This window comes from Lissotriton vulgaris, chromosome 2_1 (genome assembly GCF_964263255.1).
Source record: "Lissotriton vulgaris chromosome 2_1, aLisVul1.2, whole genome shotgun sequence".
In the NCBI taxonomy this organism is placed as follows: Eukaryota; Metazoa; Chordata; class Amphibia; order Caudata; family Salamandridae; genus Lissotriton; species Lissotriton vulgaris.
This window is the reverse complement of record NC_141687.1, coordinates 443,605,435-443,631,270: the sequence shown is the minus strand read 5'-3', so window position 1 is coordinate 443,631,270 and position 25,836 is coordinate 443,605,435. Positions and strand designations below refer to the sequence as shown.

The window sequence follows — 25,836 nt, the reverse complement described above, 5'->3', positions numbered from 1 at the left end:
CAGAACCAGTTAGTCCATGTGCCCCAACATCCGAGGTTCTCACAGGGCAAGCAAACTTATCATTAGATGCCCCTAATGGAAGCGCTGGAAGGATTTGATCAGGACCCATCCTTATGATGGTGCCTAAGGTGGGAGGAAGACTGCACACTTGGTGCACTCCTAGAGGTAGACCACAGTAGACCATACTTAGAAGCAGACATAGAGGGTCACTGCATTACATTCTTGATTGATGCTGGTGCAACTCATTCTACTGGGAGATCTGCAGAAGTCCTAAACCTACCCCTCTCTGGATGAATATATCCAACAACACGTGACAAACTCCTTGACAAAAGAGGTGTCTGTGAAAATCAGAACCTTTCAAAATCCCCCTCGATTTGTGGTGTGTGTTTGTTAGGACTTGACCGTTTGTGCAGATTAAAATGAACTATCTATTGCACACCAAAGGGGATATAAATTGCAGACTAATGATGAAGAAGTGAATTTTAAGTTGGCCAACCAAAATCATTATGTAGCCACGTTTTCTTTACTGACACCATTTCTCCACTGGAATGGGACTTCTAAGGAGAGGAGATCAGACTCATTCGAGGAGTTGAGCCAGTCAACATACAGATCAAACCTAATGCAGAATTCACAAGAAAACCTCAATACTAACCAACCTGCACCTGTAATTAAGTCCATGACTCGATAGGACATTCTAAAGGAGATAATGGGAAGCAGGTGTAATCCTCCCATCATCGGATTGCATAAACCAAACAGGAAATATTGCATTGTTCAAGACCTTAGAAAGGTAAATAACATTGTGATTCCATGTTGTCCCGTGGTACCGAATCCATCTGTGGTCCTTTTTTAGATTCCTTGTGAGGCTGAATTGTTCACAGTGATTGACCTCTGTCAGGTATTTTTCTCCATCCCATTGCACAAGGGAAGCCACTTTGTATTTGCTTCCTGTCTTAAGTACTGTGTCTTAAAGTGGTGTTGTATCCATCAAAGTTATCCTGAAAGTCCATCCATATTCAACCATGTCTTGAAAAAGAACCTTGAGAGCTTGATTTAGCTCCACCTCATTGAATCTGAGACGTGGGAGGCTTGTAAGGTCGATACTATCGTCTTAGTAAACCACCTGGATGACAATGGGCACAAGGTGTCTCCTGGAAAACGTCAATATTGTCTGAAGGAACTGTAGTATTTGGGTCACGGGACTGAACAGTGGCAGAGGAAGGTGTCACCAGAATGAGTGGGGGTGATCATGAAAATAAATCTGCCTGCTACCCAGAAGGTGGTCAGCATGTTTTTGGGAATGGTTTACTGCTGCCAACAACGGATTTCTAATTTCTCCTTAAGGGTGAAGCCTTTGCGGATGCTGACCTACAAGGACGTGTGTGATCCTGTACCCTGGGATAACAATTGCCTACTTGTTTTTTTGGTGTTGAGAGTGAGCCTATGTCACGCTCCAGCTTTAGGAGTGCCAGATTATTGCAAAGCATTCTCATTATTCTGTCATGAGTGAGAAACTTGTGCTCTTTCTGTACTCACCCAGACATATGGAGGTGCCCATAGACGAGTGGCCTATTTCTCCCCTCATTAGATCCTGTATCTTCAACATTGCACTAAACCAAAACCTGACATTGTCGATGAGTCATTGTCTGATCCTGATGAAGTCCATTTGTTGATGGCAATCTGAGGGCAGCATTTGCTGTCTGTACAATCTCTGGAGTAGTGGAAGCTGCTTGTTTACAGGGACTACACCCTGCACAGGTGGCCAAAACTATTGCTGACCCATGCATGTCTTGTCTCCAAGCAGATCTGAGTCGGTATCTATACCGATTACCAGTACGGTTTCAGAGAAGTTCCTGACTTCTGACCTCATAGATAGGTCTACTAACATCATCAGGCTCTCCCATTAGGAATGGGGAATATGTGAGACAACTGTTGGTAGGATTGTAATTATCAAAGGAAGTAGCTCTTGTTAAGTGCGCAGGCCATGGGAGGGCAGACAGTTTTGTTACGATGGGGAACCGACATGCAGATGAAGTTGCTCGCTTTTGTACTACACATGTATGTATATTCAATGGGGAGTATGTCAGTGAGAATACTCAGCATGACATATGGCTTTCAATTGATGGTAGGGCAGTGTTGCCTGATTGTTTGTTAAACCCAGTTGCAAGCCAAATTCATGGAGCAGCTCACATAGGAAGGAAAGCAATGGTGAGATTGTTCAGGCAGACTTGGCTCAATCTGAGTTTTTGTGTGATTATGGGAGCAGTGTGTCATTGATGAGTCACGTGCCAACAGACGAATGCTGGGAAAAAGACAGTTACTGCTCTGAGTCACATTGGCAAATCCGGGGGTCCTCTCAATCGGATCCAACTGTACTTTGTTGAAAGTGCGTGTGTGTAATAAGTTGAGGTACATTTTAGTTGTATGCATCTTGTCTCGATGGGTGGCAACTTATCCAACTATAAGGTGTGATAGTCTCACAGTAGCGAAGTTATTGTTGAGGGAACTCATTCCTAAATTCAGATTTCCAACTACATTGGAGTCGGATAGAGAAAATCACTTCCATAGCGAAGTCATGAAACTGTTGTGTACCACCCTGAATGTGGATCAAAGACTGCATTGTAGTTACATGCCAGAGGCATCTGGCATAGTGGAGCAAATTAAGGGGATCTTAAAGGTGAGAATGGCTGAGGTGTGTGCTTCAACACCTTTGAAATGGCCCGATGCATTGCATCTGGGTCTAATAAGTTTGAGCAGCATTCCTTACAGGAGTACAGGGTTATTGTCGCATAAAATCTTCATGGGAAGGCAATGAGTTTGCCTGCAACTGCATTGATTAATATCACAGATGACTTAATCCTTTACTACTGAAAAGGATTAGCTGATGTGGTTTGATCTGTGTCGCATCAAGATGAAGTGACAGCTACAATGACTTTGAAAGACCTCTGCCATTACCTAAGCCCAGGTGAATAGGTGATTAATCTAAAGCATGTAAGGAAAAACTGCCTTGATTCTCGGTGGCGTGGACCTTATCAGATTATACTGGTGATGAATACTACTGTGAAGTGTGTGGGAGTACCAACTGGATTCATGCTTCCCTTGCCCATGTCCCTCTGGTGAAACAACTCCTCTCCCAGAATTAGGTCCAGCCATGACTGATGGGTCACAGGAGAGGGCAGGTCAAGCAATGGAGGTCCCAGAAGAGGCTGGATGCCCACCAGATCAAGATGAGTGCCCCAAGCTACACAAGACACAGTTATAGACTCTAAGGGAGACCATATCATTGTGTCACTGACTCAGCAGAAGAGACTGGTGTGGAAATCGGTCGTGTTCAGTCAAGGAAGAAAGATGCCGCTGATGAAATGTGGCCTTTGAGACAGAAAAGAAGGAACCAGAGATTAGCATCTGAAAGAGAACTTGCACCAATAAGTGACTCTTCTGCGTATGACCTGAGTGAGTCTGAGCAAAGAACATGAAGTGTAAGGAGGTCCAGATGTGCAAGAGTGCCATGTCAGAGATATTCCTCTCCCGAGTGGGCTTATCTTGTTACAAATGGCGGGGAGAGCGAGGTCAAGTTTTCAATACTGAGTGTCGAGATCTTGCTGGAATTGAGGCTAATGCAATTCTGTCATTGGCTGTGCTTTTTCCACCAAGGTTGAGTGATTTACGGACTCTGATTCTGAAAGACATCGAATTTCCGAGCTTCGGGGCTTCACAGTCTCCTCAAGAGAGATTGCAGCATTGAGAGCTGAATTGTTACAAAAAGTCATTTAGGAGATTGGCTTTGATCTCATAAGGGATGTAAATTTAACTTTTGAACTGTAAACAAGTTAGTGGAAAGAAGATAACCTAGGCCCAAGTGGACGAAAATTAGAATAGGGACCTCTTATTTTGATGCATGTGAATAAGAGGTGGAGAAAAGAGACTCTGTGCATTGATCCTCTTACAAGCTACAATTTGAGCCACTATAAAGATAGAGTTTGGAAATTCGAATCATGGCCACAAATGTATTATAGGTACACTCATTATAGGAGTAATCCTATTAATAGCTGTAGTCATTACTGAATTCATTTTAAGTGCTCACAAGATTGAGGAGCAGGGAATAGGGGTACTTGGAACATCCACACCTATAACTGCTGCCTCAAAACAGGGTACATTAGGATCTGATTAAGGCTTAATAGAGCAAGTTAGTTGTTTTCTCCATGTAAATTTGTCTAACGGACATTATACGCTGAAGGCTTAAGCTGAGTTGCTTTCTAAAGACGTGATTACTATGGATGTGAGAGATTGTTCTGTGTGTATGCAGTAGCCTGCTGCGTTCGAGTAAGGGAATAGATAAGATCAATTACCCCTGATGTATGGCATCAGATGTGCTTTGCTCCTTAGTATGTTTTATGGAAAAGGTTGTTACGAGTATTACTTCTCGAATTATGATGTGGTACTCCTAGAGATACCTGTTTATAAGCATTTGAATAAAAACAATCATTATAAGCAGGAAGAGGAAATGGGAAAATATTTTGCACCCACAGTAAATGTAAATGTAGTTGTACTTGTATAGTGCACGAATCGACCCATGAGGGTATCTCGGCGCTTGTACGCATACCGCTGTGGAACCCTTCCTGGCTTTTCCCTGTGAGGTGCCCACTCCTAGGCACCCCCAAGGTGAAGCCAGGCATCCTAGCGCTGTTGGGGCCGTTGTGGAGATTAAGGAAGCTATTGACCAGAGTTGCAGAGTGTGACCCATGATTAGAATAGGCACCGAGGCGAGAATTATCAGGTCCAAGGAAATTGAGCCCAAGAAATGCCGAGGCGGGAATTGTACCCTGTTCCCGGGCTAGACCTCTGCATCAGGGTCTGCCGCTCTAACCATTGAGCCACACTTCTCCAGTAACAATAGACAACGCTTACGCACATAGACATAACCTAATCTGCAAATTAACAGACATAGAAAATAAATTTGTATCTCAGGCAAAAGATAGACATAGGGTACTAATTGTTAAGCTTAATATTAGGGATGGAAACTTTAAATGGACCGAGGATGAGTTAGCTCACAAGGCCAAAGGAAGGTATTGTCCTATAGCTTTAGATGGGGAAGAACCAGGTAAACTGTGCATACGACAAATTCAGAGTCTGACCCTATTTATGGGACAGAGTGTGTGTGACCATATCTTTCTAATAGATTGTCCTTGGAAGACTTTTGTGCAAGAAGCAGTGCAATTGGTGCCAGGAGTATGGTGTGTGAGTGTGGGAAGATTGCATATGTACGGCTTCTGGGCAATTGGTATGGTAATTGTTATGTGGCAGTTGTGTTTCCAAAGATGTACCATGTGGAAGATTAAAAGTAAACTTGAGTGCTGGTGAAGTTGTGGGAAACAGATTTGGAGCGATGATCCCTAGTCAGACAGAGGAGACTAGCTACAACATCTGTTTAGATCGGTCTACTCTACAGGGATATAAATGTGTTTGTAATGACTCAACGTCATCAGAGGGGGGAACTAATGTAGAGGGAATCACATTTTATTTGTAGGGGTGCATTATAATCACACGTGTAGAGTTCATCTACATATAATTTCTTGGTGTATTAACATGAGGTGTTAAGATTTTGAATTGTATTAACCGGAACATGACGTGCTTATGCCATTGAAAAGCAACATGGAAATATTGATGTCGAAAGTTAATGTAATTAGTTGAAAACATTAACGTGAAAAACTTGTGCCATGAAAATGCCAATTATTCATGTACTAAATGTGTCTATTAATTATGTAATTTTACATGTAGGTAAATGCATTACCTGACTGTGCCTTATTTCCAATGAAATTAGTAAAACCTCATAGGCTGTTTTTTATGTTAGCTGAATCTTGTTGGCCTGAAATGCAGTTCCCTTGAAACTCTTCCTTTAGAATTAACAAGTCAAATTTCATGTGTGCTGTGGAATTTGTGTTTTTTCACCTTTTGTGTTGCATGTCAAAGAAGTGCTCTTGTTATCTAGAATAATGTCTATGTTTTACTAATCAGGCAGGGAGAGAAGAATTTACAATTTTGCGGTTTGAGCCAATAAAGGTAGGTCATTGTGTTTCACAGACGTGTAGGCCTGGGAGCCCAGACAAATAGTTGTAAGAGAAGAATACAGTTGTCCCATGGTAAACTACCTTAAGGACTCTACCCAGAGCACATGGCGTGACCCAAAATTAATCTTAAGAAAGTTACCTGCAATAATGTTATGTTGGGAGGCTAGCTGGGGTGATCTTATAACAGCTTCAAAAACCAGGGACCAGTCCATGTTCTGGAGAATAATAGCCCATAGTAACAAACCTCTTCTGACCATTTTTTGACCCCTGTACATGGGAAAGACACTTTTCGATCTTGTTTGCCGCTCCTAATGAGCTACCTCTAGACCCTTCTAATCCAACTGAGAAGCCTTGTCTATTAGCACAAACTACATCACTCCAGTTTAATATTGAAGATACCTCACTAGCCATAGCCACTATTAAATCTTCAAAGATGCCTGGACTGGGTAAGATACCAGGGGACCTATTAAAACATGCCCGGAGTGTGGGCGCCATATGCAAACTTAATATGCAATGCGATAGCAGGGTGCCAGCCCATTCCAGAATCCTGGAAGGGTGCAGAGATAGTTCCCAGTTGCAAAAAGGGCAGCAGGGACGACACCGTTTACTACAGGCCTATCAGCCTGATAGATATGTTGCTAAAAGTTTATGCTAAGCAAATCATGGCTAGGTTAAATGACTGCATACGGGAGAATGATATACTTTCACCTTGCCAGGTGGGCTTTTGAAGGAAAATAAGTACAATTGACCACTTTAGACTTGTATCCCTAGCATGGAAGTATACAAAGCAATAAGTTGGACATTTATATGTTGCTTTTCTCGATCTGAAGGCAGCATTCGATTCAATTCCAAGAGATCTGCTCTGGAAAACCTTATATGAACAGGAAGTACCTGAGGAGATCCTAAAATAAATTATAAGGTTACATTTGGGCAATTTTGCAAAGGTATGCTGTGGCATAGGAGGGGAGCTCACAGATGAGATGCCAGTTCAGAGGGGTTTGAGCCAGGGCTGCGTCCTGGCGCCTAAATTGTTTCTACTACATGTGAATGATTTGGTCCAGTATTTGCAAAAATCTTGTCATGACTCACCTAAGCTTGGAGGGACCCATATCAGCGCATTGACATTCGTGGATGACACAATTCTGCTGTCCCAAACACCAAGAGGCTAACAAAAATTACTTGATTTCCCTAATAATTATTGCAAACTTAAAGGCCTAGAGATGAACCACATCAAGACCAAATACATGACCATGAGACCACATAAAACTTTAAAAACAAAATAACTTTGAACGGGTTGACCTTGGAGCGTGTTTCCAACTTTGTATACTTGGGGTTCAGCCTTGATTAAAAACTTTCATGGAAGCCATAAATAAATATATTTAAAGCTAATCTAATGCAAAACTCTATCCCCATTCCAAAGAAACCATCGAGACACTAACCTCTATGGGTATAGGCGGCTCTGCTCTGAGCTGGCTGGCTTCCTTCTTCACTCACCGTACATTTCAAATCTTTTCCAACACAGCAACCTCCAAAATTCATGCTTCTCCATATGGAGTACCCCAGGGCTCTGTACTCAGCCCCCTTCTCTTTAATTATACGTCAAACCATTGGCCCAAATAGCAGAACAAGAAGGTCTTACTCTTTTCACCTATGCCGACGACTCCCAGATCGCATTCTCCCTCTCTAATCCTGACCAGGGCCCCACATCCCTCCTGCAGTCAGGTCTGAGAAAAATTGCCGACTTATTGTATCAAAATCTTCTGAAACTGTACGGAAGAAAAACCGAAGTTTTGATTCTGGGTCAAAAACACGACCTTTGGAGCACTAACACTGGCCTTCTTAGATGGGTACCCTCCCTCTCCCTTCCGATCATGTTCGCAACCTAGGTTTTACCATTGACAATGCTCTGACTATGTAACATCAGGTAAACAAGGTTTCAGCCATCTGCTTTACTATACTGCGATGGCTTAAGAAAATTATCTGGATGTTGCCTAGCGACACCCAAAAATCCGTGGTCCATGCCCTCATTACTTCCCAGCTGAACTACGGTAATGTCCTTTAACTTGGGGCTAACAAGGCTGTGACAAGACGTCTGCAGCTAGTTCAAAACGCTGCCGCAAGACTTTTGTGTAAAATCCACAAATCAAGTCACATTTCAGGATCCCTCCATGATTTACATTGGCTCAGGATTGAGAGTCGTATCAAATTTAAAACCCTGAGCTATATGTTCAAGATAAAAACGAGCACAGCTCCCCTTTACTTGCAAACCCTTGTCCATACCTACACTCCCTCACGCCACCTTCGATCCCCTTCCCTGAGCTACTTTTTGTGCCCAGAATCAGACTCGCTAGAATGGGAGGCAGGTCTTTTGCTTACTTAGGCCCCACTCTTTGGAACTCTTTGCCCTTGAGCATACGTACTGAAACCAACTACATCCGCTTTCGCAGAGCCATTAAGACCTGGCTTTTCAACCAATAATCTCCAGTAACTGTTGAAATGGTGGCTTCCTAGCACTTTGCCTGTCTAGCTCCAGGAAACCCTTTTTGGGTAGCTGTCGCGCTCAATAAACTTAAAAAATAAATAAAATAAGTAAATAAATACGTCTCTCCCACAACATACCTAACATATGACATCGGCATCAAAAGATTGGAACATCTAGCCGTATGGAGAACTTTGTCATAATGGATCAGAATTTGGACAACTGTGGAGTTAGAAACCTACAGGCAAACTTTGATCGAGTTATTAGAATTAGATGCCCATGTCACCTTCCGTTGGTTTGTCCACATCCGAAAATGGCTCCTCGACTTAGGTCTGAGTAGATTCGGGACAAAATATAGTATTCTGACGCCTGAATGGAAATCCGAGATCAAGCGTATCTATTGGAACTTTATTTGGCACAAAGTCACTTTAAGTGATAGTATAGTGAGGCTCATTACACAATTTCTATTGCTTAAAGCTACCCCAAGTTTTGAGCCATTTCTAGATGAAATTGAATTTCAACTAGCAAAGACATTATATCTGAAAATTAGATATGAAATACTTCAGATAAATGTGTTCACAGCCGAATGGGGCATGTCCCAAGCCAAGGATGGGGATTCTAAGTGCAATTTATGCCAAAAGGGTAAAAAGTAAGATATTGCTCATGTTCCTTTTTTTTTACCCAGTGTTGGACTTGGCCCTTTTTGCAGGGTCATCCCTGAACTTTTTGCCTTCCTGCACGCTTTTTTTCTCACATGGTGTTGGTGGTTTTAGGACTCTGGGCACTTTAGCATTGCTGTACAGTGTAAAGTGTGTTTGCTCTCTGTGGTAACCATGGTAAGATTGGTCTACACCTGTTTGGCATATTTAATTTACCTGTCAGTCCCTTGTGAAGTCGTATCTCAGATAACGGGGGCTGTTAAATTGAATGCTACTGGTGGGCTTGCAGCGCTGATTGTGCTACCCCCCAAAGTAGCCTTTCAAACCTGTCTCAGGCATCTGCCATTGCAGGTCCTGTGCGTGCATTGTTACTGACACTGTGAAGTGGCCCTTAAGGTAGGTCCTAGCTAGCCCTATGGGCAGGGTGCATTGTAGGCAGAAGGTAGGACATGTACCTTAAGTGTGTGACATGTCCTTGTAGTGACAAACAGCCAATCTGGTTTCTCACTGCTGTGAGGCTGTCCTCCCATAGGAATGCATTGGGAATTCCCTGATATGTTTTTCAGTGGTTATTCCTGATATGAGAGGAGCAGCGTGGTCAAGTTTGGTATGGTTGGAATAGTAATAATAAATGTTGCGCAATGGTGTTCTCAGATATATTATCACTATTTTAGAAATGCAACTTTTAGAAGTTGGCATTTCTGTGTGTTATGTGTCTGCCAGCCTGATGTGGATTGCATGTCTGGCTCTGGAGTGACAGGGGCTGGGGAAGTGTGTGTGGCTCGACGGCCCCCTATTCAGCGCTAGGCTGAATAGGGGATCTGCATTTGGAGTAGTGGGAGGAGTATTCCCCTGACCCTGAATAGGTCTATGCCTGCCTGAGTGAATGCTGGTTCTGCCCCCCTCTGGTGGTCTGAGGACTAAGCCCCCATCTGATAAAGGAGAGTGTGAACACTGTACACAGAGGGGCAGATTTATGAGGCCCTTGCGCCACGTTTACGCCGCTGTTGCGTCACGCAAGGCGGCGTAAACGTGGCGCATCCCTACGAATGATTTACAACGTGACGCATCTAGGCAGATGCGTCACGTTGTAAAGCCCTGCGCCGCTTGTGGGCGTTCCGGCGCAGGGTGGGCGTTCCGGGGCAGGTGCGCCTCGCAAAAGTGGCTGAGTGAAATCTATGAGATTCCACTCAGTCACTTTTAAGCCAATGCTGCGTCAAAAGCCTGCGCCTGCTTGAAGCAGGCGTAGGTCTTGATGCAGCATTGTGAAGATGGGGCACCCCCGAGCCTTGCTGGAGCTGCGTCGCGCTTGCGACGCAACTCCAGCAATGCGCCACATTTCCGGCACAGATGCGTCACGCATCTGTGCCGTTTTTGCACCATGGTGCGCCGCATTATAAATGCGGCGCACCATGGCTGGCGGAGCTGTGGCGCACTGTGGCTCATGTTAACTGGCGCATCCCTGGGGATGCGCCAGTTAACATAAATCTGTCCCTGTGTGCTTCAATACCCCATAGAACCAGTTGAGACTGGTTCCCCCAAACCCTATGCCAGGGTAGAACAAAGAAGAAATATACCATAAGTGCTGGGGGTGTGACCCCATGAATGGTGCTTCCTTTTGACCTGGGGGGGAACTTACTGCTGCTGCTGGGCCCCAGGAGGAACTGCCACAAGGGATTGCCTCTGTACTGGAGGGCCCTGTGTGCTGGCCTGCCTGGGCCCTGCCTTTGTCCTGGAACTGTTGGGGTCCCAGCGCCTTGTGAGCACTGCACCTTTATTGTTGTAAGCTCCAGGACCGGAGGAGTGCTTGTGCCTTGCAGCGCTGTGCTGCAATAAATTTGGAGGGAATCCCGATGTGGGGATTCCCCTGCATTGCTGTCTTGGAGGTGGGAGCCCATACCGCATTGATGCCTTTTTGAGTGGGAGCCCATCGGCTGTGTTTGCGCTCCGGAAAGTGAGAGCCCACCTCACTGTTCATGTGCTCCTGATTCGGGGGAGCCCACCCCACTTTGGTGTTCACTTGAAGGTGGGAGCCTACTCCGCACTGTGGCCTCGTATCATGCACAGCCGCTGCCCGAGCCAGAAGTCAGGCAGGTCCCCTGATCGTGGGCAGAGCCTGGCCCAAGGAAGCAGGAAGAACCTGCTCGATGGCAGGAAGTCAGGCTGTAGAGGGCCTGATGCTGGGGGGGGTTCTGCTCAGAAGACAGAGAGCCCTGGAAGAGGAAGTCCGAGGGCCCACAAAAAGTGAGTCGGACCCTCGCAAGTTCTCCTGGCAAACTGCTGCGGAAGTCAGACCTGATTCAGCCTGATTGGGGCCCGCTCTCCAAGCACAAGAAGGAGCCGAGCCTCATGGACTTGCCTCTGCTCTGGCCCGAGGGACAAGGAGAAGTCCCAGCTGAAGGCTGCTTGCTGCAGGAGAAGCCCCGGTGAGTGGGAGCTAAGCAGCGCGGGGAGCAGTGTCGGTGCTCCCAGGGCACGGTAGGTGCCAGTGTTGAATTCCTTTTGGTGGCATTGTGGTGCCTGGTAATGGCACCAGACGAGCCCCAGTAAATGGCGCTCCCCAGGCATAATAAGTGCCAGTACTTTCTTGCCTTACCCAGCTGCACCGCTGATTGAAGGCAGCTGCAATGTGGGGGCAATATTATTGTTAGAGTCCCAAAGTGGGGAGCAGGAGGCACTGCGGTGCCAAAGCTATTTTCTACGGCTGCCCTGCCAGACAGCGGGCAGCTACAACAATGGGGGCCTTCTCATTTTGAGAGAAGGAAGGAGTGAGTAGCACTCCCTGCCACCAGTGTGTGATGCACTTTGCTCCAGCTGCATTGGCAGCCCAAGGGTCAGCAAAAGGTCCCAGTTGCAACCCTGACATTTGGGACAGAGGGCATTTTGAGCTACAGTGTAAGGTCAGTTGGCCTGGGGTCAGTTTTATGTTAGTTGGGCGCAAGGCCCTAATGTGATGGTCAATGCATAATGTGTATATGCCTATTGTGATAACGCATGATGTGTTTATGCCTAAAGTGATAAAGTTATAATGTGTTTATGTTGAGGGTGAATTTCGTAGCGTGCCCTACATCGCAAAATGTGATGCAGGGCGCGCTAGGAAATTCATTTTATTTATTAAATTGTTTACTTAACTCCAACTATCCATGTTCCGGTTTTAAGCACCCCCGCCCCACCTTTCTGCCCTACTGGAGCTCCCACCACGGGCTGCGGCTGGTTGTGTTATTGTGTTCTGTTGTATTATTATTCTGCTAAGTGTTATTGTGTTGTTTTGTGTTGCACCATTGCATACTTTGTGTGCTGCTGTTTTGTGTCATCTAGCTGTGACATTGTAGCGCTGTGTTATTCTTTTGATATTGTTTTGCAATTTGTTGTGATGATATTGTGTTGTGTTTTTTATGTTTTCACCTTTACAGCTGTAGAAGATGGTAACACACTGCTACTTCAGCTTTTCAGCTATGTGAGATGCCATTCAGTTCAAATCTGCCTTAAATTATAATTTACAGTGCTGCGTTTCTATGGCGGGACCCCGAAATGTCTACATTTTGAATTATCTGTGTATCTAACATAAGAAAGAGAATAACATGTATGTGTTTCTTGCATGCAGATATTTTAGAAGTCTATATGCCTCAGTTCCTTTTCTAGAGCACGTTAGGTGCAAAAAGATACACAAGTGATCGCTCACCACAGAGTTTCCAGTGTAACCTTGATTTCAAGAATTTTTAGAAAAAATGGACATCAGAACAGTGAAAAAACTATTTATTTTAATTGTACATTGTTAGAGATGGGATTTCTGGTTGGTTAAGGTTTGCGCCAAAGTCAGGCAGAAACCACTGTTCCTACAGCAGGGCAAGGAAGTCACCCGCCAAGATAACCCCTGCTCACCCTCTTGGTAGCTTGGCACGAGCAGTCAGGCTTATCTCAGAGGTGATGTATAAAGCATTTGTGCACGCACCCACCAGCAACAACATCCAAGGCCCCCACAAAAGGAACTCCACACAAGGTATATGTAAAAATAGCCTTTGTGTTGCAAAACACATTAGATAGAAACACACACTTTACAATGTGCCAACAGGCACGGGCAGAATTTACAGGGGATATTGTACAGGACAGGGCCACAGGGACCACTGTCAGGAAAAGCACTTTTAGAACTAGAAATACTATAGAAATAGCACGTTGTAGATCATAGAATAATATTCACTGTAGCACAAAATAGCAACTGTAGCACACAACCAGTAATCACTGGTACCAGGTAAGTACCACCTTCGCAACCCTAACCACCTTAGGAGAATATTATGCAGGGAACCTGGGCTTCACTAGCCCACCTGTACTAGAAAGAACAACCACCTAAGTATCAAAATACATTTAGGGGTATAGGCAAGAACACGTTACACAAGATGCATCACAACATTCAGAGGTGTAGGGAAGGAAAACACATGATGCATAAACATACATTCAGCGTTGTAAGAACAAGGCACATGGCGCATCAAAACACATTCAGAGGTGCAGGAACAATTGCGCAGAAATCCCATTAGTCACCACCTGTGACTGTCCCTAGGCCAATTGGCCTCGCAGGGGCTAGGACGCCCTGTCTCCCAAAGTTAGGGGGGTCTAAACGTAGCAGCTGCCCACTAAGTGCTGGGCAGCTGTAGAGACACTGATGGGGCCAACGTGGCAACCTTGGAGGCTCTGGCCAACTGACTGTCCCCTTGGAGGCTCACTGGGCTCTACACAAAGTAATGCCCCTGAGCCTCTCCCTGGCTCTAAAACTAAGAAATGGCCCCTAGAGCCTCCGTGGCTCTGAACAACAATTTGGGGCAAGGTGGAGTAGCCCGCTGCCTTCTAGGGCCGCTCTACCAGCTAGGAAAGGTGCCCCCTGAGCCTCGTGGGCTCTCAAAACTAATATGGCCTTCATTGGAGCCTTGGGCCCTGGCACAAAGATGTGGGAAAATCGTAGGAGTCCCCCCTGGGGGACTTGGAGAAAGAATGCCCCTGCTTTGATGGAGTACCCCTCCTGGGGACTCAAAATGACAATGGCCCCCGGAGCACTCTCAGGGCTCTAAAACGACAATGCGGGGGACTCAGGATTCACAAAAGCCCAGGTCTTTCCACAATACTGTGCCCTGGTTATTGGAGTCCCTCCCTGGGGGACTCGACTCGAGTGAGGCCCCACGGGCCTCCCAGCACTCTGGGCCTCACACTGGCGTGGAGGGGCGGGCACCGGCATTGTGCCCCCACACCCTCCTCCCCTTCAAAGCACTCACCGGTCTTTGCAGCAGCTGGGGCTGGAGAGCTCCCGCTCCTCGGGACTCTCCAGCGTTGCAGCCTCCTCTCGCTCTCCAGGGCCTCCCCTCGCTCTAGGGAGCCCCGGGGGGTGGGACGGTGTCTTCACTTGGGGCAATGCAGGAGCGCGGAGTAGGCTCCCGCCGCTTTCTACTCCGTCTCGCTCCACGGCGGGACTTTGGGATCTCCTTGGGCCGGCAGCCAATCACGGCGTGGCCCGAGGAAAGACGTCATGGGGGTATACTGGGCCGGCAGCCAATCCCAGCGCGGCCCGGGGAGGAGGTCACAAGGGGTCCCAGCCAGCGGCGGCGAACTCGGGGATATTACGAGGGGTAGGCTCCCTCAAAATAAGTAATTAAGCGAGGTGGGCACTCGCAGGGGGTCAAAAACGGCATCAGGTCAAGTCGCAGGGTGGGTGTGAGAAGTTGGCCTGATATATGATGCTCACTAGTTCTAGTGATCACCTTGTATCAGTCCAAACAACCCTTATGGTGATTGGTTGTAAGTCAACCTTATAGACCAGCTATCCTAGTGGTAGCATGGACAAAGCAGTCTTAGGCTAAACTCTTTTGGCATGTGAAGCCAGCTGTTTTACCACATATAACCTCTTGAATACCAAGTGAAAGGACACCACACAGGTTGTTATGAAAATAAACAAGTATTTATTAACTAGCATACACCTCTTAACTCTTTATGAGGTCAGAGGGCTAAGCACATGAGAAACTCTTAGGAAAAATACGTTTAAGTTGCACGATTTACAATGGTGCCCTAGGGGCACGACAAACCATATACTAAGGAAGTGGAATGTGAAAGTCAATAATAGGAATGGAGCTGTCCAGAGGCTTCAGGATCGCTGGGACCACGCTAAACTAACTTAAGGTAGGTAATAGGAGGCCCACGGAACGCGTGTGCAGAGTGTGAACTCACACGCGAGATGCGTACAAACGTCTATGGACAGTACAGTTTTAAGAAAAAGGTGAGTACGGACGTCCCTGACTAAATAGGACCAAAACGACTGTGGAACTGGACACTAGGAGTCAAGCTACCCGAAATGCTCATGTTACCTCACCCACAGGCTGCGGTGCATAGGTGCCAAGTGGTGTCGAGTTCCGGCGTTGAAGTCTATGGAGCCTGGAGTAAAAGATGCTGCAGGCGGTCAGGAGGAAGATGTCCGTGTGATCCAAGGGTGGATCAGTGAAGAGAAGAACCTGAAAGCAGAGGGGACAATGTTCAAAGTCACTAGCCAGTGACTGGAGTGGAACCAGGCTTGGCACCAGATGTCGTCATCGCGATCAGGTGAAGGTGGACGCTTGTCTCTGCAGCCACGTGGACCAGGTGGTGTCTTCGACAACCAGGATGGAGGCACGAGCTATCCCACGCAGGCTCTCGCTGTCGGCGGTGTCGGCTGTGTCGGCTTGGGATTCGGAGTCAACAGGCCTTGGCAAAGGCAACCCACACGGTGAGTGGAAACGGCATCTGGAGTGGACCAGGAGGGTCCGGGGTGCTCCTCTTTTGGAAGGGAGCAAGGGCCAGTCTGGAGCAACCAGACCAGCAGTGAAGTTGTCGGGTTTCATCGTCTAGGAGGTCACTAGCCAGCCGGCAAGTGACCAGACAACGCGTCGAGCAGCAACCAGGCAGAAGGGCCCCACGCAGATCTCGTGGAGGCTGGAGGGCTGGTCTTCGCTGCAGGAGCTGCTCGGGGTCGGGGCTTCTCAGTCCCCAAAGCACTTGGACGAGGATACCTCTGAAGTTGTGCTGGAGCGAAGTGCTGCTTCTTTCAAGATGGCCGGTCCCACGTGTCTCGTCGCACCCACGGATCTCAGCTGTGCTGCAGATGTAGGTAGAGGTCAGAGATGTCTGGGAATCCGGGTCTCGTCGGGCTCTGAAGTCTGTATCCGGGAAGGAAGACGACAAAGTGAAGCCGCTGGACACTGATGGTGCCTGCTTGTGCAGGGTGGACACTCCTTTCCCACAAGGGAGATGTCTTCAGTCTTCTGTGGAGCAGAACGTCGAAGTCCAGAGTTTCTTCTTGTAAAGTTGTTCAGGATAATCTAATTCAGAATGGGACCAGCTCCTACCTTTATCCGGCTAAAGGGGGCTGTACTTCAACTAGGTCCCTCCTCTGGGTGGGACCAGGAAGGGGGGTGGTTACACCCCCTATCCTTTGTCCGGTCTTGCGCCAGCTCTGGGGCTGGAGTGCCCCAGGAACTGGTTTAGACCAGAGTATGCACAGGGACACCTTGTGTGCCCCAGGCATGTCTCATTCCTTTCAGCTCTGTCCTACCTAATACACAAAATCCTGTCTGAAGTGGTGCTAGCACCTCCCAAGGCAGGAAACCCTTTGTCCAAGCATCCCTCGCTGGAAGGACTCCCAGCAGCTGGAGGACAGACTTGTGTCTGTGGTGGCAGCATCCATTTTGTGATGCTGAGGCTCGAGTTAAAATTTAACCGGGGTTCACAGTTACATACATGTCGTGTACCTCCAGAAGGGTGGAATGCTACCCCCGTCGCCAGAATTGGCGAGGGATATCCCAATTCGTATGACACCTTACTCGACATGTTTTGATAATGTTATACCAAAGTTGGCAATAACCGCGAGGATTATAATGCACTTAAGAGTATATTGTATAGCGTTATCATAGAACAGCTATTAGGACTTGGTTCCGCAAGCTGCAAACGGGCTCAGCTTATGCCAGAGCACCATCTCACATTATTACAAGCACTCTGCCTTCAGGATTGATAAGGCCTGCCATAGGAGTGACTGATAGGAATATATGTGTCCATTTTAGGTTTAGATATAGGTAACTATATCTAAAGCAAAGGGTGATTACATTACCCTGCCCCATCTGTCATGCAGCCAGTTGTGTCTGTTTAGATGGCCAGCCAGGGGTGGCATAATACATGCTTCAGCCCCTGGTACGCCCTGGGTACACCTATGCCCTGGGTACCTATAGTACACTGTGTGGGGACTGATAAGGTGGCCCAGTACCAATTGGTAAATGCACCTAAGGTACATGGTTGTCAATTTAGAGAGAGAACAGCTAGGCTGTGGGTCTGATTAGCAGGCCCACAGCCAGGGAAAGTCATAAACCAGTGAAGCAAAGAGCAAAAATCGGGGGTGACCATAGGATTGCAGACTCTCCTACAGTGGGCACCTATGCAAGCTCGACATAAATCGCTTCCCAGCGCTAGGTGGATGATTGCAACGCTCCCCAGCGCTACACGGACAGGAGGATAAAAGAAAAGCGCTCCCAAGCGCTAGTGTAAAATAAAGCGCTCTCCAGCGCTAGGGGCAACCAGAGAGCAACAAAGTCCTTCAGGAGTCCAGGAAATCAGCAGTCTAGGGGCTGGGCAGGGCCCAGGGAGGCAAGCCTTTCCCTGGGCCCCCAGCAGCAGTGTGCCCCTGGTAGATTCGAGTTGGAAACCAGAACATTTTGTAAAGAGACACAGCCCCTTTTTAAACAGTGAATTCCTTTGTCTCAGGGTGCAGGGTGGGGGAAAAACCAGTCGCAGCTGGTTTTGGAGCACTGTGATATGCTCAACCACCTTTTCCTTTCACAGGCCAGGCTAGGGACATTAGACGCACCACAGGGGGCGGAGCCAGCATTGTGTGGGGAAAGCCCAGCCTTATTCAGGTCCCAGGTGCACCACTCCCTCACATCACACATGCTAATCTCATCACTCAGCACCGGGGCAGACCCATCATGACTCATGGAGCCTGGCACACCAGCCAGCTCCAGCCAATCACAAGCCAGCACATTCAGTGCACAGACAGGCACACTTCTAGAAGTAACACTTCCATATTAGACACAAACATGCTGCACACACCATTGCACAGCATTCAATCACACGAGTCCGCACATACCAGACTCGAGCCTGCACACCCAATGCATCAGGAACTACCAGGGACACATACATTCCTCATTCATTCCTATGTGAGTGCAGGTCTATCTCACCACACGCACTCAGAGTGAGCACGCACTTTCCACTGGGAGACAGTGAAAGTGCGCAGAAACCAAGAATCACCATCCCTAGGTCACCTTTAAAAAGCAAAAAGTTCAGGGCTGAACCTGCCAGAAGGGCCAAGTCCAACACACATTAAGATTTTTTTTCACAGCTGATGATACATTCATTATTTTCACGGAAATTGCAGCTTTTTCTGCTTCCTAATTCATTTTCCTGCTCACACATTCTGTTCTAAAGCACATTTTAATCTCTGCAATGTAAACCATAGGAATATAAAGTGTCCAAAATTGTGTAGGTTTTCGAGGACTTTGTAAAGTGTAATGACGCATGAGTCATTTTCGAAATTTCTGAAGTTGACATTATGCAAAATGTAATGATTTTCAAAAAATGTTGCATTACACAATGTTTACATAATATGTGACGTGGAAGACTTGGTTGAGCAGAAAACAACTCACCTAGCGAAATTTTTTTAACAAAAGAGTCTTCTGCTGGTAACTTGCAAAGCGTCTTTTATATGAGCCCTGCTACCTTGCAATTTAAGATACTGACAAACCACATTACATTCTTGCTAAAAGCGTAATTTTGTTTAATTCTATGATTCAATTTGTAAATTCTACGAGAAAATAATTATAAACTTTCGCCTATTTTATTCACAATACTTTTTTGTCATCAGGCAATAGCAGATATTGCCCCGGTTACTTACTGGTAATCTTCATTACTCCGAGTCCTGGTCTTCCTCGCCACAGTAATCACTAATGAGAATTCTGCTCCTACAGAAACTCCAAGCAAAAGTTAGCATACTAGTCTTCAATATGGCCACCAGTGGCAACAACCAATCACATAAAAGGATAAAAGATCCACACCACAACCTGAAAACCAAAGCCGTATACATGAAGCCACAACAAAGGGCCGGGAAGGAAGGGAAACTATACTGTGGCGAAGAAGACCAGGACTCGGGGTAATGAAGATTACCGGTAAGTAACCGGGGCATTACCTCCTCGTCCGTCTTCCTCGCCACAGTAATCACTAATGAGCAGATACCAAAGCAATATCAGCTTCATGGATAGGAAACACAGCCCTCGTCCAGTAGGCAGTACAACAAAAAACGTCAGTGACAACAAAGGAGAGATACAGCTCCCATTAAACCACTGAGTACGGAACAAAAAGGCAAAGGCAACAAATCACCAACCTCAAGCCGGCAACGACAAAAGAAGGCAAGCTGAGAAGACCAAGAGGCAGTCCAACAAAACACCCAAGGAAACAACCGGAAAGGTGGACCAAAAAACAGCCACAAAACGAGTAGAACGCCCCCGAAGCGGACAAGAGGGAACCACCCACTGAAACAGACACCAAAAGGAGAGTCACCCAAATACACCGATAGAGGGCAGACAAGAGGGCAACAGACACCGACGGAGCAGCCAAAATGACAAACAAAATCCCACCACAGAAAAAGCAGCCGTGTGAGGCAACAACACACCAAGGCACGCTACAAAACCAAAAATGTGTGAAGGAGTCAACAGGAAGCATCAACTCCACCAACCGTCTTAAGAAAGAGCACACACATGCACAAAAAAAGGAAGGACATGCAAGAGCACCCAAACCTTCGGAATGCCAAAAACAGCAAGTCCCCTAACTGCAACTGACCAAAGGGAACACCTGGCAATGCACTCAACACCACAGAAGGTCCCTCAGGGAGGAGACAACACAGTACAAGGAGCCAGAGATGCAAAAAGAAGAGCATTCAAAGGCCCCACAGGTACAAAAGGGAGACCAAAAAAAAAATATCCAAAGGCAGCCTCCCGAAAAGGGAGGGCAGAAAGGGCCAAGCCCAACCAACACCGACCCCCAGAATATCTAGGACCCAAACAGGAGCCAAACCAGAGTGCAGACACAAAACAGTAAAGGAGACCCAATGCATAGTGAAAGACAACAAAAGCAGAGGGGTGCCCGCATAGCAGGAAAAGACCCGCAACCCCAAATGAAACATCATTCAGGAACAGGAAATACAGGACAAGATCCAACCCAGAAGGAACGCAGACGGGAACACCGGAAGAGGAACCAGAGGGTCCATGAAATGGAAACAAAAGGAACGGCAACATCCAACCCGGACGCAATGCCGTCACCAAGAACAGAGGAAACCATGGGGGCGAAGCCAACCTGGAACCACCAGAGGCACTAAAGCCCCATCACATCCAAACCCCAGCACAATCGCCGGAATCAGGGGAACCAGAGGAAGGCAGACAACAGGCCCCTCGGTCAATGGAAGTATATTGCATCCATCCTACAAGCCCATGGAAAAGGCCCAAATGCGTAGAAACAACGGAACGGGCCATGGACCGAAGACGCAAACAAGTCCACCATCGGACACTCAAAACAACCCATCAACAGCTGGAACATCATCTTGAACAGACAAAAAGACCCCCAGGAGGGAAAGAACCCAAACAGACAGTCCTCCAACACATACCCCCAGATCGGGAGAGAAATCGCAGACAGGGAGGCCAACCATGACCCTGGCCAGGAACCATGGAGGCGACAGAGGAAACTGAGGGACCGAACATCGCAACCCTCCCAATAGAGAGAAGCAGAACATGACAACATGAGAGTCTGCCCGGACACCAACACGTCGAAACACCAGCAAGGCCGATAAACATCAAGTGACCCAAAAGAACAGCCTTCAGCACCACGCAGATGGAGGAACAAGAAAGCAAAGCCACCGACCACCAGACAGCATCAAAGAGTCATCCAGATGAGCCCAGGGTAACAGAACTGGGGTGGCAGAGTGGGCTAAAGAACGGTGATGGATTAAACCCAGATCTATTGACTGGGTGTGAGCGTTTGATTGGTTCAGATGCTCCGTTCATCACCACCCCCTTTTGTACAGGATAACAGACAGGCACTCGCAGTGATCATCCGAGAGGCAACCAACAGACACGGCCGACGTCGGAACATAAGACAAAGAACATCCCCCATGATGGCAGTCACAGGAACCCCCAAAACATAATCCAGACCATAGGGGTGTCAATGAGAAAAAAACAATATAACACACTATAAGAGACAAAGGGAGAGGAGCCCGGAACCCCAAACAAAGTCACACTGGAGGGCAAATCCCTGACACCCGAAAACAGATGGCAGAGGCAATGTCAGTGTATGATGCATGAACACCAAACCAACAGCATCCCCAGGGAGCCCCAATGTACATCCAAACCAGAGAAGAAAACAAATGAATGAGCAGAGGCAGGAACACCTGCAAGGACACCAACCGGGATATGACGGGACCAAAAACATCAATCCAACCAAGGGAGAACCACCACCGTAAACACGCCCCGTGAGATATCCCACCAGGAAGAGAACAAAGAAAACACCCGGCTCCCTCCGATCCACAGTCATCGGAAGAATAGCGCCACAGTCAAAAAGGCAGCATAAGCCCCCAACAGCGCCTCCAATCAAAGAGAGACCCGGGGCAAAGGGGTGACCCGAAACCAACCAGAGGAGTCGGTAGGAAAACAAGAAGAAAAACCCGGCAACACCACCAGGAGAGCCCATCGAACCGACACAGATGGCATCCAGCCGACCGGAAACAGAGACAGCCGACCTCCCGCAGGACCCACACCTGGAGCATTCAGCTGTAGTGGAAGAGGAGGAAGAGCTGGCAGGGGACCACGCCCAAGATCAAGAAAGGCCGGAGGAGTCAGGCCATGACTATCAGGATCAAGGGCATAGCCACTCCTTAGAACCACCAAGTGAGCATCAAAAGGTGAACACCAGACAGTGAAATGCACAGAATCAAAACTCACAAAGCCGAAATGGCCCACCAAGAACAGAACCACAACAAGCTCTAGCCCACAGCACCCGGCACTACGAGGCGGCCGTCCAACCAGGTACAAAACAGGCGCGACCCACAACAGTGGTCTGGAAAAGGACAACTGGGCACAGGCACAAGGAGCCAAAGGAAACGAAAGACAGAAACCGCCCCCAACATCCCACCCGGTCGACAGTGGGAAAAATGCCCATGTCCAGGCCAACATCCACCACAACCTAGGCTGGGAACCGAAGGGCAAATTACAGCAAGGGACAATGGTTACACAGAAACCGGGGTAAATATCCCACCATACAGCCTCTGACACCCTCAAAACAGACGAGTAGAGATGCACCTACACCGCCCATCATAGACCTTTCTGTGCAGCATCAGCCTTCCATGAGCGGAGCCACAACTGCCCCCTCACAGCGACAGAAGACCCTGCCGCAGGAGCAGCCACCCCTTAAGATTTAAATGAAACTTCAGAAAGCAGACAAACCTGCTGCTCCATCATAGCCGGTGTAGAAGACACATCTTCCCCTTGAACCAACAATTCTGCTAATGATTGAAAGTCTTTAAGCAAAGATTGGATGGCGTAAGAAGAATAGGACGCCACCCGGATGGAAAAATTAACAGCAGCAAAAGAGCGCCTCACCGCACTATCAACTTTACGATCCACCGGGTCAGCAGGAGAGGAATCGCCTGCAACAACAGTTCCATGAATTGACATACTAGCCATCAATAAATCAAGAATTACTGATGAAGGAAACTTCACAGACAAGTATTGCAAAGGATAACGCCTATTCAAAAAACGTGGAAAAGCGTCCACATCCTTCCACTCTGTCTCCAAAACCTTTAAAACAGATGAATGAAGGGGCAAAGATTCTGGATTCTGACGCTGATATTGCGCAAAGAAATCATCTACTAAATCCACAATAGATTCAGGAAAAAAACCTAATTTGTCCGAATGTGACCAAGCACCACCTTAAGGTCGGCACCCTGTACAAAACGTCCCATGACGTCCACATCCTCCTCCGTTTCTGAATCAAGAGCAGGAGCTGCATCAGTGGTTGCCTTTGTAATAGGAGGAACAGTCACCGTATCTTGTAAAGCAGCAGCCACTGCAGAAATAACCATTTTCTGCAAGACAACCAAAGAAGGAAGTGTCACCCCAGAACCAGAAGCGACATCCATGGAACCAGGATCAGCAACAACCGCTGAACCACTCACCATGACCACCAAAATCAAGTGAACCAACACAGTCATCAGACGGCAAATTCGACCGGCATAAAAGACCGTACGTCGCTAGGCAACAGCAACAAACCCCGCCACTGCATGCCCATCAAACAACCATAAAAGCGGAGGAAGTCCGGGGCGCCTACCTAACGATGCCGCCAGACCCACCATCAATAAAAAACATGCAGCGGAGTACAACAAACAAGGCTAGTAAACATATAAGTACAACAACTCCGTTTATTAACGGGGGAAGAACAATATTCCATAACCGCGCAATGTCCGCTTTGCCGGAAGCGCGTTACAACATTTTTAAACGAGTCATGAAGACCGTTAAAGCAGGTCAAAGACCCGTGTGTCCCCGCAAAGAAGGCTGGTTCCCATGCGAACCAATCTCCATGAAACTCCGAGTCCGCTAGAGCAGGACGAGGAGAAAGTAGTAGATGATGGGAACAAAAAACAAACAAATAAATACATAAACACCAACATTCCCTGACATCAAACCCCACAAGGAGCCAGAGTTCAGCCATCGCAGCCCCACTTTCCAGCATCGCAGGCACACAGCACTCGGAGTAGTGCAGAAACAAAAAAACAGGTTGTGGTGTGGAGCTTGTAACCTTTTATGTGATTGGTTGTTGCCATTGGGGGGCATATTGGAGGGATAGGGAGGCTAGTATGATAACTTTTGCTTGGAGTTTCTGTAGGAGCAGAATGCTCATTAGTGATTACTGTGGCGAGGAAGACGGACGAGGAGGTAATACGCCTGTCGCAAATTAAACATACAAGAAGCTCAAGAAGTTTGTGAGTCAAAATATAGTCAAGGTAGCGACAGCAATTTACAATAGCAAAAACATAGATGGAGCCCAAGAATAAAACTCTTCGAGCAGACCAATGATGAAGAACTCTGTGAAACTATGTTTCGTGTAATACAAATTTTGCACATGCCACAGTGTAATGTTATGCACTAAAGTTGGATTTACTAAGCTACTTTAAATCTTACATATATTCCAAGTGGTCTAACGGGAAAACCTTAAAACATTCCTAACACTTTCTACTGGTTATGAAGACTTTCGTAAACATACTGTTACTATCTAAAGCTGTATTATTTCAATTACATTTTAAACTTAATTACTTTGTAAATTTGAATCCGTTGTTATACAGAAACACAAAAGTGAATTTGAATCTATCAGATTTAATCTATCAAGGGATGAAAAATGAATATTAGCACTTATTTTTGAATATATATTGTTTTACTTCACAGATGTTGGGAGCTTAGTGCAGGAGAAATCAAATGGATTTACCAGGCACCAATTTTAGCTGCTATTGCGGTAAGTTTATCTTCCATACGATTAAATATACGATTGCTATTTTACTCTATTCAATTTAGTAGGGTCAAAGATTCGAGTTGGTGTTAATGAGAGTTTAAGGTCTGCTTAATAGTCAAAGAAACAAGCATTTGCAATGCAAGAGGTCTTGCATACAGAAAGTTTGAGCTATTGGAGTTGCATTATCATTTAAAAAGCCATTTGGTCAAACTTTTAATAATGCAAGACCTGTTTACAGCAAGTGAGGGAGAGCAAGACAGAGAACGAGAAGGCAGAAGAGAAAGAAATAGAGAGGGGTGAGCAGCTGGCAGCGGCAGAGCAGGAGAAGTGGACACTATCCTGTCTTCTCTGCATTTGCACCACCTGATTTACCGAACCTCCAGCAGGACAGTAGCAGAGTTAGGAGAAGACCTTTCCACATGGGAGCCACTGAGTTTGGCCTGAGCTCTGCCGAACACAAGGGGCACTCTCCTGTGGTGGCACTGAATGGAGCTTCAGCCCAGGAAGGGAATCCCAATGCTCCTGAGCAGTAGGGGGAGAGGAAGGCTCCGAGACGGCAACAGGGGGAGAGGAAGGCCCGAGAGGGCTCTTCGGTAAGTGTTCTTTTAAAGTGCTATAAATCAACACGAAAACAAAAATTGCGACTTAAAAAAATTCAAAGTGAATATGTTTTAATGAGGCTCAAGTAACAGTATCAAAAAACACCCCCTTTCGCCCTTCGGATGCCCCCAGGACCTGAGGGCTCCCATGACTGACTCCCCCATCCTATCTTTTTAAATACCGCCTTTGAGGTGATATTAAGGTGTTTGTTAAATCTGTACTTAAAAGTTATTGGCCTATTTTTTTTATTTGGTTTTTGGTGGTAGGAGGTCGATTTAGTATTGCTCTAGTTTATTTTTAAGATTTTTGGAGAACTTTACATCTCACAGTTTGACGCGTGCATGCCTTGCATGACAATGTTGACCTTAGCATGCGCCACTGAGGGGTTTGGCAGTTTTGGGGGCCACATGACATGATGGCGGATGCTTATGAA

At 46.9% G+C, this 25,836-nt stretch overlaps 1 protein-coding gene across 1 annotated transcript in view; it reads left to right on the top strand.

The window, feature by feature from the left end:
* PTH2R (parathyroid hormone 2 receptor) overlaps positions 1 to 25,836 on the top strand; it is a 721,892-nt gene that overhangs the window by 529,151 nt on the left and 166,905 nt on the right. The window contains exon 9 of the mRNA XM_086958607.1: positions 24,740 to 24,806. Coding sequence (XP_086814733.1) covers positions 24,740 to 24,806 — 67 coding nt within the window. The remainder of the gene's footprint in view (positions 1 to 24,739; positions 24,807 to 25,836) is intronic.